This window comes from Peromyscus leucopus, chromosome 4 (genome assembly GCF_004664715.2).
Source record: "Peromyscus leucopus breed LL Stock chromosome 4, UCI_PerLeu_2.1, whole genome shotgun sequence".
NCBI classification, from domain to species: domain Eukaryota; kingdom Metazoa; phylum Chordata; class Mammalia; order Rodentia; family Cricetidae; genus Peromyscus; species Peromyscus leucopus.
In genome coordinates this window covers 102,792,514-102,808,369 of record NC_051066.1, presented here as the reverse complement: position 1 = coordinate 102,808,369, position 15,856 = coordinate 102,792,514, and the positions used below count along the sequence as shown (strand labels likewise).

Below are 15,856 nucleotides of genomic sequence, written 5' to 3'. Positions count from 1 at the left end.
AAAAATTAAAAAAAAAAAAAAAGACAATACCTGTGGAACATTCTTTGTAGCAGGCACTGGCTGAATTATGGGTGAAGCTTCATCTCTGGGGACAGCACTCGGTCCTGCTAGAGCTGACAGGCTCAGTGGTCTTGGCTTTTCATCTTGACCAGTTACCAACTCTGCATTTTCATCTACTTCTGTAGGTGGAGTAGGCATCTGGGCAGGGAGTTTGGGAGGAACTGGTTCTTCCAGTGAGGGATAAGTAAAATCCACTAAAATCCCCAAAAGAACAATGCATGTTTTTTAAGAACAGCAAATGCCACATACAATTTTTATATGTTAAGCATGCTCTTTATGATAGCTAAATGGGAATGAAATGGCAATCACTACAGTCTTAAAGAAAACATGAACCCTTAGTCTGTAGTATTTTGCCTGAAAACAAACTGCACTGACTAGGACAAAGGCATATACAATCAAAGCTACCCTGAATATAGAAATGTTTTATTCTATACTGAAGCAAGTTTAAACAAATTTTTCACATACATACATGAGACAGACACCTCTTCAGTTTTGTTTCGAGGGGGTGGAGTGACCTTAGCATTTGTTGTATACTGCGGATAGCAAAGAAGCCAGTTTTCATAGCCTCCCTCCAATACCAAAGGCTCATGGCGCAGGATAGTTTTACTTTCCCACTACAAAATAAAGACAGGCTATTTTTAAGATGGAAGCAGTCTCTTGACAGCAAAAACCATAAAGCACAGTAAAAACCAAATGTAGAACTATTCACTGTCAAGTAAAATGAAAGCAAAGGAATTGAATTGAAAATCCAACTTTAAATGAAGTATTAGATATAAATCAATGTAAGTTTTAAGTCAAGAAACAATCCACGATCTTAGAAGGAAAGTTATAAAATAAATACTAGACAAAAACTAATGAAAACCTGACCACCCAAAGATATTCCTTAGTGTTTTGGAGCTAATTCTTAATGTCCCACATATATACACACTTTTCAAAATGTATTTTTATAAAACAATGAAACTCTTAATTTGCAGCTTTTTCTTTTACATGAATCTCATTAACAGTTGTATCATTTATAATGGCTACACTACTGTGTGTGTGTGTGTGTGTGTACACTGATAACCCCAATGCTGGAATAAATACCAAAGATAAGCACACATCCCATCCCCCTTAATAAAATTTCCAAAATCGGAGTAGCTGAGTCCAGGCTCAAAAACACCTTATGACTTTCAACAGCCAATGTTCACCTCTAAGGTGGTTACTGAATACAAATTCCTAGGCACACAAAGCTGGTTTAAAAGTCTAGCAGAGCCAGTCAAAACCAGTCTCCACAATTTCCCAACAATCAGACAGAACTTGTCCAAGTAGCAAGGGGAGCTGCCAACCTTGAAAAGGGCGTCTTTCAGACTCCGTAGAGTGGTCCCAAGCAGCAAGTCTTTCGCTGAACTGAACCAGTCGAGGAGCACCACATAGTCCACACTCCCCCTCTTTTTCCAAGTGTCTTTGGAGTCGTCTGAGAGTTTTGCTTCAATCCAACTAGCCGTGACTCTGAAATGAATGAGCATTTGAGACAAATATTAAGATGAAGTGGAGAAACGATCCTCGTACTCTGCCACACCAGAACAAGCTTTACTCTACCCCTTCATTGGTGCTTTTAATAATTATTAGGGAAGGAAAGAAACAGACTTAATTCTGACCCTTTTAAAAAAAGATGAGGGGGGGCACAAAACTGAAAACAGGAGATCTGGACAACTTCCTCAGCCAAATCTAAACTGGAGGAGACCTAATGACTAACTTCCTAACTAAACTAGTTCCTAACTAGAACTAGCTAACTTCCTAAGCAACATTACTCATATTTAAACTTACTTCTGTCTATACATATAATAACTAAACAGTAAGATTTAATTTAATTGGCAAGCACACACACAGCCCTAAGTGTGGCAGGTACTATTCTGTATGCTTTGGATCTTATTGAATCCTTACAACAGTACAATCAGGAGACATTACTCTCACCTTATAGCTGAGAAATCATGGCATACAGAGGTCTTGCAACCTGTCCAAGGTTACAGCATAGGTCTGCACTTACATCCTTTCTTCAACATGTTCTCAACTACGCAGGAGACACAGTGTTCAGCTCCTCTTTTGCTCACAGGGAAGCCCACACATCCTTACCTCGGCCTGTTACACACACCGTGATGCTCTTACCACTTCTTCCTCTTAACTGTCTGTTGCCTTTGCTCACTCACACCAGCCACTGACCTTTGACTCTTGATTTATTCAGATGTGCTCCTGCCTAAGGGCCTCTACTCTTGCTGTATTCTCTGTCTGCTCCCCATTCCTGACCACAGAACGTGCACCACCCATCTCCCCTACATATTCAACACTTGCTAAGAACTTTTCTGTGAGTCTTCTTGAACTAAACTTTAGGATCTACTCCAAGACAAACAGACATACCCACACATCCCAATACATACGCATCCACCCACCACACCTTACTTATTAACATAAAGAACATTATATTTTTAATTTTTATTTTCTTATCTGTCTTATCTATTTAATTAAATCTTTATAAAGGCAACAACTTTCTGTTCACTGGTTTAGCCTCATCACTTAGAACCCTAGTAACCCAGCCTACCTCTCAGTAAATATTTACTGAATGAAAGAATAAATAACAGATCCATCCCTTTGGTAAAGAGGTACCACTGCTTAGAAACCATTCAGCATTTAGTAGGCATTTCAGTATTTAACTGACAATACCAGCAAGCTGTGTGGAACTAGTGAAACTTTTCCCTACAAAGAAAACAAAAAGGCTCTGGATTAAAAATAAAACAATGTTTCTAAGTAATAACATTAGTTACTCTATCTACTAGGAAGTGAAGAGGAGTGAATATAAAATACTATCTCCTAGCTGTCCTTATAGAGACATAACAAGATGCACGACCTACAGAAAATGGAAGCAAATGGAATGTGAGGTTCTTAAGGGGCACTTATTTGCCCACACATTCCTTTACGGTTGGTAGTCTAGTGAACATATGTTGGGAAATAACAGAATCAAGAAGTGTCTCCTAAATTTAAGTTTCTCATGTATTATCTTCATAATCTGTTCTATAATTTAATTTAAAATGTAACTTAATAATTATTACAATTTAATTATACTGTTTATTTTAATAAATTTGTATGTCCCTGTATAAATGGAAAAAGCACCATCATATCCAAATAAACTATATTGTCGTCACACCGGGGAACACACAGAGCAACGGTGATGAACATAGGCACTTACACACAGTAATGGAGGTGACTATCAAGCCATAGGATGAATGGAAGAACACAGTCACTCACACACCAGGGAGGCCAAACGAGACAATCACAAATTCAAGGCCAGCCTGTTAGCACAGAACCCTGACTCTCTCCTTTATTTATTTAATTTTTTTTGTTTTTTTCTTTTTTTAAAAAAATTATTTATGTATGCATTTTTTCAGGTATAAGTGCTCTGTCTGCATGTATGCCTGCAGGCCAGAAGGGGGCATCAGACCCCATTATAGATGGCTGTGAGCCACCATGTGGTAGCTGGGAATTGAACTCAGGACCTTTGAAAAAGCAGCCAGTGCTCTTAACCACTGGGCCATCTCTCCAGCACCTCTTTTAGGCTTTTCCAGACAGGATATTTTTGTGTAGCCCTGGCTGTCCTGGAACTCCATCTGCAGACCAGGCTGTCCTTGAACTCAGAAATCCATCTGCCTCTGCCTCTGCCTGCTTCAAGTGCTGGAATTAAAGGTGTGCACCACCACTGCCCAGCCATATTTTTTTTTAAATCTATTGTTTTTTAAATTTATTTTTAATGATATATTACATCCCCACTGTAGTTCCCCCTCCCTCCTCTCCTCTCAGTCCTACCTCCCACATTCCCTCTCCCCCAGATCCACTCCTCCTCCATTTCTATCTAAACACACAGCGACCTACCCTGGACTGATAGCTTCTTCAGGAACACTGAGAGAATCTGAGATACAGGAATGCTGATAATCCTGTATTTTTCGAGCATCCATTATAATCAAGCTGATGTTTTTATCCATCATCATTGTATATAGTTCCTTTGCTGTGATCGCTCCTTGGAATTGAGAGACACAGGAGTAAACAACAAGAAACGCCCAGTTCTATGTATGTGCTGGCACGTCAGCAAACATGGAAGAGCAAAGTATAGTTGGCATCAGACTTGCCATCCCACTGCATCATTTTTATCTTTTATATGAACATTAGGTATACTTCATGTTAACATTTACTAAGAGACAAATTCATGTCTTATTTAGATATAGGCTGGGCACACAGCTTGATGGAATAGTGTCTGCCTAGCTGTGCTCGGCTCTGGGTTTGGTTCCATTTCACTTCCCATCACCCAATAAAAACTTCATATCAAGGTCACCACTGTATCTGGTGTTCGTTCTACTACTAATGTTAAAGAAAGAAAATTAAATATGCATTTTATTAATACAGAAAACAATTTCACATGCAAAATCCATGGTTAATAGAATCACAAGGGGTAGTGATGTGGCTCAGCTGGTACTATCCAGCACACTGAGGCCCTGGGTTCAGTCCCTAGCAACTGCACAAACTGGGCATGATAGAGTACTTGCATTAACATTCAAGGTCATCCCGTACTACATACAAAATTCAAGGCCAGTCTAGGGTAGATAAATTGCTGTTAAAACAAACAGTCTCAAAAGGTTCTAGCTTATCTTTTCTAATTCTTTTTCAAGTCTCTGGAGAGGTGCTATGAGGATATCTGAATGTTCAGATTTCCAATTATTTATTTAATTGGGATGGGGTGTGCAACTTGGCAAAAATAAACCAAAACAAAACTCTCTATGTTGCTATTTTTTGCCAGCTTTACCACCTGAACTGAAAAAGATCAAACACCATCACATGGAACTTTCGATCCAAAAGCTGTTTCTGCAGCTGTGAGAAACACAGGTAATCTTAGGCACAGCTGCTACAACCTCTCCAACGTCAGGGTCATTTCGACAATGAACAGACTAAACAAGCAGAGAACAGCAGCCACCCAGGACAATAACTAAGCATGATGAGCTACAAAGGAATAAATGATGAGAATCCATCTTAGGATAATCAACAACAGCTTCTAGGAAGGTACCTTACTCAGTGTATTTTTAAAATTACCATAGGATAATATGCTAGTACATGAGTGCTTTGGATTACATATAATTACGTTTAATTTAAATCTTGTCTGAAAGAGAAAAAATTTTCTCTACTAGATGAAGTCAACTTCCTAACTCTTGTTGGTAGGTCATGTATTTGTCTCTAGAACCATCACCTATGGATACATACAAATTACTAATTCAGACTTTTTTTTCCCCAGATGGTGAGGGTACCTGTTAAATTCTTACAACTTTACAGTCACAAATAATAATAGCTAATAACCCTTAAATTTACTACAGATTCTGAAAGTTCAATATGTATTAGCTGAAATTAACTATGAACTGCTTTCCTTATCAACTCCTTTGACAGTTAATATTAACTATGGGCGACACAGTTCCATGGTCTGAGGTCCTGTTTGGGTGGAAAGGAGAAAGGAGCTGAGAGCTAGCAGTCACCTCCCTCTGCTTCCTGACATGACCAGCTGCCTCAGCTCCCAACACCATGACTTTCCCACAGTGATCAACTGTACCCTGGAACCGTGAGCCACAAACCAACTTTCCTTCCATAAGTTGCTTTTGTCAGAGTATCTGCTTTTCTTTCCTTTCTTTCCCTCCCTCCCTTCCTTCCTTTCTTAGATTTACTTATTATACATACAGTGTTCTGTCTGCATGTATGTCTGCAGGCCAGAAGAGGGCACCAATCTCATTACAGATGGTTGTAAGCCACCATGTGGTTGCTGGGAATTGAGCTCAGGACCTCTGGAAGAGGAGTCAGTGCTCCTAACCTCTGAGCCATCTCTCCAGCCCCAGAGTATTTTATTTTTGAGACAGGGTTTCTCTGTGTAGCACTGGCTGTCCTGGAGCAACTCACTCTGTAGACCAGGCTGGCCTCAAACTCAGAGATCCACTTGCCTCTGCCTCCAGAGTGCTGGGATTAAAGGTGTGTGCCCCACCACCCAGATTGTCTGAGTATTTTATCATAGCAACAGGAAAAGAAAATAATAACCCCAACTTTACAGATGGCTAAACTGAGATAGAATGGTAAATATCATATTCAAGATATTGAGGAGCAGCTTCTAAGAGTCCATCCTCTTAAACACTATGCTACATTTAACCATTGCATCTAGATAGAAAAAACGATAAGTAAACTGCACATTACCACATCTTATGCCAGGCTAAAATAATCATAAAATATCCCAAGTAAATCCATGCAGAACTTACGGCATTTCCATCCACTTGTGGAGTGAGGAAAACACAAGTCTACACAGAGCTCAGACACAGCACTGAGACCCTCACTGTAACAGTGAGGGCTCCTGAGAACCAGAAAGGGCGTCCTTTCTCACATACCTCTCTCTGCGGCTCCGCCCTTCTCACTCTTCTCACCACTGATCTAGTTCACAGAGGAAAAGAGTTTCAATGTCACAGCAAAAAGGCTCAAGTTTAACACTTCATTGCAATTAGAACTAAGAAATGCAGTGTGCCAAGTACTTGCATTCTATGAAAATGCACATCAAAAGCTCAGGAGGGGAGCACGTGCCTCCAGGGCATGAAGCACCGGGTCCAATACCCAGTGATGCCCTCCACCCTCAAGTATTCCGATACATGACGGCTTTGCTGCGTTCTTCTAACAGGCAACAGCTAAAATAACCAGCAGCAGATAGAACCACTGTTCATTCTCAAATTTTCTTAAGCGTCACATATAATTTAAAATTAGTACTTAATTAGAAAGTGCTTCTTACAATGAAACAGCAATTCTAGCTACTCTAGTCAGTGTCTTCCACTATAAAATGAAAGGAAAATCAAGTAATACAACATACTACTTAGTTTACATCTTCTAACTGAGAACATGAGATAACACTCTAAGATGCTAGCTCATTTTACAGATGGGAAAACTGACGACCCACCTGGACCTACGGATCAAGCTAGTAGCACACATGTACATGCACATTTGCACAAGTTATGTGTATCAGCTGCCTCCTAGTGTGATACATTATGAAACACAGGGCACCATCTACAGAGAATTCTTATCATGAAACAAAACTTGCACATGCCAACAATGCAGGAAATAAAAAACCCTACAGGTTGGGGCAAACAACACAAAATGTGGTTCACTTTCTCTATTCAGTCAAGTACATGGTATGAAAATTCAGAGGAAGAGACTCTCAAATGGAGATTATTTAGAGCCTTAAGAGATATAACAAGGGAAAGACAGTTAATGGTTTTGTATCATGATTCGACAAATCAACTTTAACGATCACGTTAAGACAGATAGGAAAGTCTGCTGTATAGGCTGAGCACCAGGTATCACTAAGGAGTTACTGTTGAATTCAGGGTGGGATATAGGACTGTAGTATGTGAGGTGGATAGCAAAGTGTTCAGCATTAAAGCAGCAAAGCAGCTAGAGACTGCTGTCCAGTACTCAAGCAAAGGAAAGCTTGAGTAGGAGACAGAGAAAGCAGGGCAAATGGTGAAGTAAAGGACCAGTGATGTAGCTCAGCTGGTCATGTGCTTGCCCTGGCATCCCCGTAACTGGGTGTGATTACACAGGCCTATAATCCTAGAAATTGGAAGGTGGAGGCAGGAGGAGCAGGAATTCAAGGCCAGCCTTGTCTACATAGTGAGTCTGGGCTAGCCTGGGCTACAAGAGATCTGTCAACAACAACAACAACAAAGTGACTGACCACTTTGGAAATGGCAACAAAATGAAAAAGTTCCCTTCATATCATTCTTTTAAGTCCTGTTATTTGGTTATAATAACAGGACAAACATCTCCCAAGTTAGTGGTTTCGTCCTACATCATGAATTCCAAATGACAACAGTAACCCACACACAAGTGACAGAGTGCTACAAATGTTTACAAATGCACAGGCCATCACAGGAAGCAAAACAGAAGTTTCCACGGATTTCAACAATTGAGAAGAAATGTATACTTAGACTAATTTCTGAGAAAGGAAAGAGGCATGGTGACAGCTGGCAGAGACCGAGTCACTAGTGGATTTGATAAGGAGATCTTGTCCATGTGCTAGGAACACTGAATGAAATGCAGAGCGACAGACAGACAAAGGGAAAACAAAGAGAAAAAGGGAGGGAGGGAAGGAAGGAGGGAGGGAAGGACGGAGGGAGGGAAGGAGACTCCAGAAACAAAGACTGTCTGGGACCAAAGAAAGCAGCAAGCGAGGCCTTCTCTCTTTTTCAATTTATTTTTTGGTTTTTCAGGATATGGTTTCTCTGCATAGCCCTGGCTGTACTGGAACTCACTCTGTAGACCAGGCTACCTACCTCTGCCTCCCACATGCTGGGATTAAAGGCATGCGCCACCACGCCTGGCCTGCCCTTGGCCCAAGTCCTCTTAATGTAGATTTCATTATGAGGCAAAAGGTATCTCAGACCCTGTTTCAAGACCTTCGTTTGGCAAATAAGGAAACTGAGTCCAAGAGTTGCCTGCAGGACACAGCTGGACCGCATCACAATCAATCGCTTCCTCTCTTCCAGTTTACAGTCACTGCTCTAACGAGGCACAACAACGTTCCTGTGCAAGCTTACCGGAAAACCCAGAACCACCTGCAGCTGGGACACTGGATTCAATTTCTGATCCAACACATGAAATATTATCCCTGTTGCCTCAAAGAATTTCACAGTGGTCCCTCAACTCCTTACAGGCGGTCACCGGGCAAACAGAACCAGTGTTTCACAATAAAGTTGAAGTACCCTTTGAGTTTTGTTTTTGGAATCCGACACATTCTCCGAGGAGCGTGTGGCCACCACGCCACTGTCCTCTCTCCCGGCCTCCTGCTTTTTCTGCTGCTGCAGCTGCTCTTCCTCCCGTCTGTCCTTTTCTTCCAGTTTTTTCCGAACTTCAGCCTCTTCGTATCTAGTTGAAAGAAGAATTCTGTTATAAGATGACCAAGTACAGTTAAGGGAGTTCATGTTCCACTACTTAGCATCCTGCCTCAGGCACACTTTATGGCTTTTAACTCACCCCTTCCAAATGAAATTGAATTCTGGTAGACTTCCCATACAAACACACACACATCTGCTCTCAGAGGCTGGCTACATGTTTATTTTAAACTGCACAAAAGCCTTGAAAACAAATGTTATGTTCTTTATTAATGTTCCTTCTGCTTTTATACTAATTTCAAATTTTTAATGATCGAATCTGCTACAATTTCCTTTTTAAAATACAAAAATTCTTTATTTTGTATTTTCTCTGTAAGAGAAATTATCCCAATATCACAACTGTGTTGATTTAAATCAAAATGTTAAGTATTCAAGAACAATATTTCCCACACTGTGGGGGACCAGCTCCCACCTTTTGAAAGGGTTCCTAGGAGGAGCAGAGAGGAATAAGGAATTTTTAGATTTGAAAGATAGCGGAGATGAGACAGACAGAAACACAGGATAGCTTCAGGAGAACCTGGATCAATACCCAACAGCCTCTTCTGTCTCTTCAAAAGGGCTTTTTATAACAATGCCAAAGGGTGGGGCCAAAGACCTCCCCCTTGCTAGATCAAAGCACACTGCACAGCTAAGTGCAGACCCTTCCAAACACCTGGCAACCATGCATGTGGTAAAGTCATCCCTTATGCAGCCCTGCTGCGTAAAGTAAGCTCAGAACTCACCAGGAAACCTTTGTGGATTCCCACACCACACCAAGTGGAGAGTCATTATCAAAGTTAAGAACTGACTGTCTTAAAAAGGATGGCTTTACTGAAATGTCTAGTGAGCCCTGAAGTTAACCCAGCTATGGTGACTACAATTTGCAAAAATACAAGGTATTTGGCATATTCTCCACAGAATTAGAAGCAGTATTTTTGGGAATGTATGCTAACAAAGAGCTGTGACCTTGCTTACCCTGTCATTAGTAATGATGGCAATGCCTGCTAGTTCTGAATTTAAGAGGATGGGGGAAGGAGGAGACAGGTGCGGGGCAAGGAGAGGGCGAGAGAAGAATACAGAATGGAGGGAGAAAGGGGTAATAATTCCTCAGGTCGGTTAGTAAAGAACAAATCAAACTTTGACTTTATTATTCTGTCTCCTCCATACACGGCATAGTATATGGAGGGCAGATGCCCCACAGACAGACAGATACAGTCTGGACAGCCACAGAGACAAGGAGCAGGCAGGACAGTCAGTACCTAAGGAGCACTAGAAATTTCCGAATGTAAGAAGAGAGAGAATGAGAGAACAGTTTAGAAGGTAATGAGCACAACCTCAGATGGAGTTCCTGGACAAAACCAAAGGCCTGTCACATGTATAGCTGGAGTGCCAGCAAGAGAATGAAACAGAATAAGAATATTTGAAGAAATAATAGCCCAAACTCCCCAAATTTAATAAAAGACATAGATTTACAGATGCACAGAGCTCAGAAGCCCAAATAGGAAAAATACCAAGAAAAACAATTACATCATAGTCAGACTAAGACTAAAGAGAAAATCTCAAGTCAGAGACTGTCATACATGGCATCGATAGATTAGTGACAGGATCAACGGCTATGCACTTCTACATCAGAAACAATGAGGACAGCTGGACATGGTGGCACACACCTTCAATCCCAGCACTCCAAGGGCAGAGGCAGGTAGAGCTCTGTGTTCGAGGCTAGCCTGGGCTACCAAGGGGGACAAAAGACAAAAAACGAGTACAAGCACAGAACCCTGTCAACCTGGAATCCTAAATCTTATGAAAACATTCTTTAAAAATAAATCAGGTGATAAAGGAACTTGCCAGAAAGCCCTGATCCCCAGTCTTCTTCACATGGTGGATGGAGAGAATGACTACCACAAGCTGTCCTCTGACCACTCCACACACAAACTGTGGCATAAGGGCACCCGCTCAGAGCCAAAACAAACAAGCAAATGAAAAACAGGAGTAGAAATAAAGTATGTCTAGATGAAAGGAGAAAAGTTGTTCCTAACAGATGGGGACTACTAGAAAAGCTGGAGAAATTCTCAGAGCACAGGAAGGAGTCAGGCAGAAACGTGCATCTTGAAGCAATGGAGAGCGCCAGAAACGAAAGGAAAGGAAAGGCAGGTAGAGAAGAGTACTTTCCTCTCTTACTTCCTTTAAAGCTTACGTGCTACAATTAGACTAGGCATGAACAGAGGAAATGTACCACTGAGACAGAGATTGTCAGGATGAATGAAAAAGTAGGATCTAATTATACTGGATGGGCTAAAAGTAATGAAGGAGAGAAGCAAGATTAATCTCAAAGGACAGAGATTATTTCCAGATTAAAGAGACACATAATGATAAAATTCATCAGGAATTTATGATAATCATAAATGTGTAAATGCCTAAAAACAGAACTTCGAAATACACAAAAGCTCAATGAATTACAAAGAGAAATAAACAAATATTTTAGAGATTTTAGCACCTTGTTACAATTACAACTTCCAAAATCAACACCCTGAAACAAAACAAGAACCCAAAGCAAACCACCACTACCTGCACTAACAAGAAGCTCAGCTAAGCCAGGCCTGTAAACGCAGGTCTCCGCCTTGAGCTATTGGAGCAGCTGAAGCAGGAGGGCCACAAACAAGGCCAGCCTGGACGACTCGGTGAGACTATCTCAAAATAAAAAGGAAATAGCACAACCAATGACTATGTCCAAGTGTGTATGTGTTGGGATGTATACGTTAGAGCATTTGCCTAGCACAAGGTCCTATGTGCAAAATCCTTAAGGGGGGCCGGGGGGAGTGGGCATAGTTAAGTAAGATCTGAATAGCTTTCAACAATGCATGGGTCCCAGGCAGCCTGATTTCCACAGCAAATTCCAGGCCAGCTAGGGTTACAGAGAGACCTCTGTCTTTAACAACAACAACCACCTACAAAAGTAAGTGTATCCTCAAATCTCTGGGAGAACCATGCTTCCTGGTATATTCACTTCCATTATTTGTCAACCACACTGTTGGGAACTTGCTGATAGAAGAGCAAGCATCATCCCTATCTCATGTGCCAGCATCTATCTCTACTATCATCAAACAGAAATGAAAGGCTTGGAACTGTAACTGTTTTACCCAGCCGGTCCCTTCAATGTAAACCATCAGAGGACCATAAAGGAAGGCGTCACAGACCAAGACTGCTTCTATTGTTAATGACAACAGTGATAGGGAACACTTACTCAGAATCTACTGCAGGCACCAGTCTATCAGAACAAGTCTTACATTTGCTTACCACATTAAGAAGCCCTGTAAGGTAGTGTCTTGTTTTTTCTTCTATTGCTGTGCTCAAATACTCTGAACTACAGAGATTTAAGAGAGAAAGCGCTTGCTTACTCTGGCTCATAGCTCCATCAGTAAGGAGGTCAGAGTGGCAGGAGCCTGAAGCAGCTGATGACACTGCATTCACAATGAGCAGCAGAGAGATGAGGCAAACTGCTTTTCCACTTACACAGCCAGAATCCCAGCCAGAGAACCGTTCCACCTGCCCTACAGTGTCGAATCTTCTAACCTCAATTCAATCAAGATTCTCCCACAGATGTGCCCAGAGGCCTATAATCCAGGTAATTCTGGATTCTGTAAATTGAGAATGAACAGTAACCACCATAGGTGGTTATTCTTATCCCAATTATAGATGAGGAAAAAACAAGCTGACCAAGTAACTTGCCTAATAGCACACAACATGCCTAATAGCACACAACAGTGAGAGGAAGAACTGAGACTCAAACCCAGGGAGTCTGGCTCCGCAGGTACTCAAGCTACAGACCTCCTCTCTAGTACCAATCTACACTGTAACAGTAAGGGAACTGTCTGCCCTGAGAAGTACAGTCAAGGGCTGGGGTGCACCTGAGTGGTAGAGCGCTTGCCTGGTATGCACAGAGCCCTAGCTAGGTTCATTCCCCAGCACTGCCAAAACAAAAGGGAACAAAAAAAGACCGCCAGGCTGAATTTGATTTGAAGGTAGAAGTGAAGAAATTTCAAGATTCACTTCTTGACATCTCTGTCATCTGCACCTTACCTTATCTGCTATTTGTTCTTTAACTACAGTGACAGTGGAGCTCTGTAACATACTTACACAGATCTCATGCTCTTTCTACTCTGGATAACCTGAAATGAGATCAAAGTTTGCCCTCCATCTAGCACTGGCCTCTGGTTCCATTACCTGCCTGTCTAAGCCCTTCCTTTTGCTGGGATTCTAATACCTTCTGACTTGATCAAATTAAACCCAAGATCCCCCATAACATGGATAAAAAGGAAAGGTGTAGGGGAACATGTGTTTGACAAGTCTCACCTAACACAAGGTAACATTAAAACTTGTTTTCTAGGCACTAACTAGGTGTTTTTCTAGTATTTTATGGAATTGGGAACTTGGTCTGCCCTAGCAGCACTGGCTGCTCTTCCAAAGGACTTGGGTTCAATTCCCAGCACCCACATGGCAGTTCACACCTATCTGTAATTCCAGTTCCAGGGCTTCTGACACCCTCACACAGACATACATGCAGGCAAAACACCAAGGACCATAAAATAAAAATAAATTATATATTTAAAAAACAAACAAACAAACAAACAGAACTCTAGCCAGAACCCTTCTCAGACTGCTAGTCTGACAAGAGGGAAATCCTAACATCAGATTTCTGACTCTCAAAAGGGAAGAACTGACATGACTAGAGAATCGCTAAGGGCAGACTTAGAGCATGTTAATCAGAGCTGTTCTAAGCATCAATGAGAGAAACCAAACATGTGGGCAGCGGGAGAAGACAAACGGAAAAGCTTCTCCTCAGTCAGTTGCACAGTAACCTATACCATAAGAAAACCCCAAAACACACTCAAGGCCCCAGAGGGAAGTCCATACCAGGAACCCTATTTTACCACCGTGTAAAAGTAAACATTCTTATCAATGAATTGGTGGAGAGTTATTTCCTCAAAGAAAGGTGATAGATAAGAAAAAGAGATTGCCAGCAGTGGTGGTGATCGTCTTTAGTCCCAGCATTCAAGAGGCAGAGGCAGGATCTTTGAGTTCAAAGCTAGCCTGGTCTACAGAGGGAGTTCCGGGACAGCCAGGGCTACATAGAGAAAGCCTGTCTCAAAAAACAAAATAACAACAACAAAAATCTTCTTTCACCTGGATATCGTATATGTGAATCATCACATATTAATTTGCTTTCTGAAAAATTCAGCAACCACAAGATTTTCCTCTTTTTACTACAAAAGCAATAGGATATACAAAGTAAATAAATATTGGAAGTAGAAAATTTATCAATATTACAACAACCTGGGCTCTATTATTTTTTATTGTCTTTTAAAAATATGTTTCAGGGGCTGAGGGATGCAGCCCAGTGGTGAAGGACGAGCATGGCATACAGGAGACCCTGTGCCTGATCCCCAGGCCCAAACAACAACAAATGCACTCTTCAAGTCTTCCTTTAAAAAGAGATTTTGGGGTTGGGGATTTAGCTCAGTGGTAGAGGGCTTGCCTAGCAAGCGCAAGGCCCTGGGTTCGGTCCTCAGCTCTGGGGTGAAAAAAAAAAGAGAGATTTTTTTTTTTTTGGCTGGGTGGTGGTAGCACACACCTTTAATCCCAGCAGTGAGGCAGAGATGGGAGGATCCCTGTGAGTTTGAGGCCAACCTGGTCTACAAAGCAAGTTTCAAGACAGTCAGGATGGTTACACAGATAATCCCTGACTTGAGAAACAGAAACAAAACCCCCAAACAAACAAAAAAGTATTTTCAGCTGTGGGTAGTGGGTGACACATGCCTATGGTGCTTGCACTCATGAGCCTCAGGCAGGAGGATCACAAATTTGTGGCTAATGTGAAACTAACTCAGAGACAAACAAAAACCACTCTTTTAAAGCTCCTTGTAATGACATTCTCAGCGAAGAAGCCTTCACACCGTGCAGGAATAAATACATCAGCCTGCCAGTCTTCTATCTTCCTTCCTGTGCATCATGTGCCTCATAATCTGTCCTTTTCCACCACCAAGGTTTGGGTGGTCTCTGTCACTTCATAGAATTAGAATTGTTAGTCATTAACGACTTCTAAGCTCTACATATGGGCAAAAATGTTACTAGGATCTGTGTTACAGCAGCATATTGTTCACAGGGGCAAAAGCTACATTTAATGAATGACTAAAAAGTAAAGCAGTCTGTCTTTGTAAAAGATATTGGATGTGAAAGAGGAGGGGGAGAGAGAGGGAGAGGGGGAGGGAGAGAGGGAGAGGGGGAGGGGGAGAGGGAGAGGGGGAGAGAGAGACAGAGAGGGAGAGACAGAGAGGGAGAGAGGGAGAGAGGGAGAGAGGGAGAGCGAGAGCGAGAGGAGAGCGAGAGCGAGAGCGAGAGCGAGAGCGAGAGAGCGAGAGAGAGCGAGAGCTCAAGCGAGAGAGAGAGAGAGAGAGAGAGAGAGAGAGAGAGAGAGAGAGAGAGAGAGCGCGCACCAGCATGTTCGTGAGTGCACATATACGGGAATCAAAGCGAGGGACGGCTGGCTGCTCTTGTTTATGACCAGGTTCTGTTCCCAGCACCCATAGGGCAGCTTACAAAAGCTTTAACCCCAGTTCCTGGGGATCTGCCTTTGCAGGAATTGCAGGCACGTGGCACACAAATGCAGGTAAGACATTCACACACATAAAATAAAAAGAAAATACATCTTTTAAAAAGGGTGTGTGACCCTTCAGAGACGGAGTTTAGGCATTTGCAGGATGCTTGGCATGTTATGAGGATGCTGGAATCCTGATGCAGGTCCTCAAGACAGTGCGACAAGAACTCATACTGCTGAG

General features: G+C 41.9%; 1 protein-coding gene across 1 annotated transcript in view; it reads right to left on the bottom strand.

Annotated features, from left to right (window-relative positions):
- Nucleotides 1–15,856, bottom strand: part of Usp8 (ubiquitin specific peptidase 8) — a 53,489-nt gene that overhangs the window by 21,184 nt on the left and 16,449 nt on the right. Inside the window, exons 5-10 of the mRNA XM_028892682.2 lie at nucleotides 8,856–9,018; nucleotides 6,495–6,537; nucleotides 3,961–4,105; nucleotides 1,386–1,548; nucleotides 530–674; nucleotides 31–254 (exon numbers count right to left, since the gene is read on the bottom strand). Coding sequence (XP_028748515.1) covers nucleotides 31–254; nucleotides 530–674; nucleotides 1,386–1,548; nucleotides 3,961–4,105; nucleotides 6,495–6,537; nucleotides 8,856–9,018 — 883 coding nt within the window. The remainder of the gene's footprint in view (nucleotides 1–30; nucleotides 255–529; nucleotides 675–1,385; nucleotides 1,549–3,960; nucleotides 4,106–6,494; nucleotides 6,538–8,855; nucleotides 9,019–15,856) is intronic.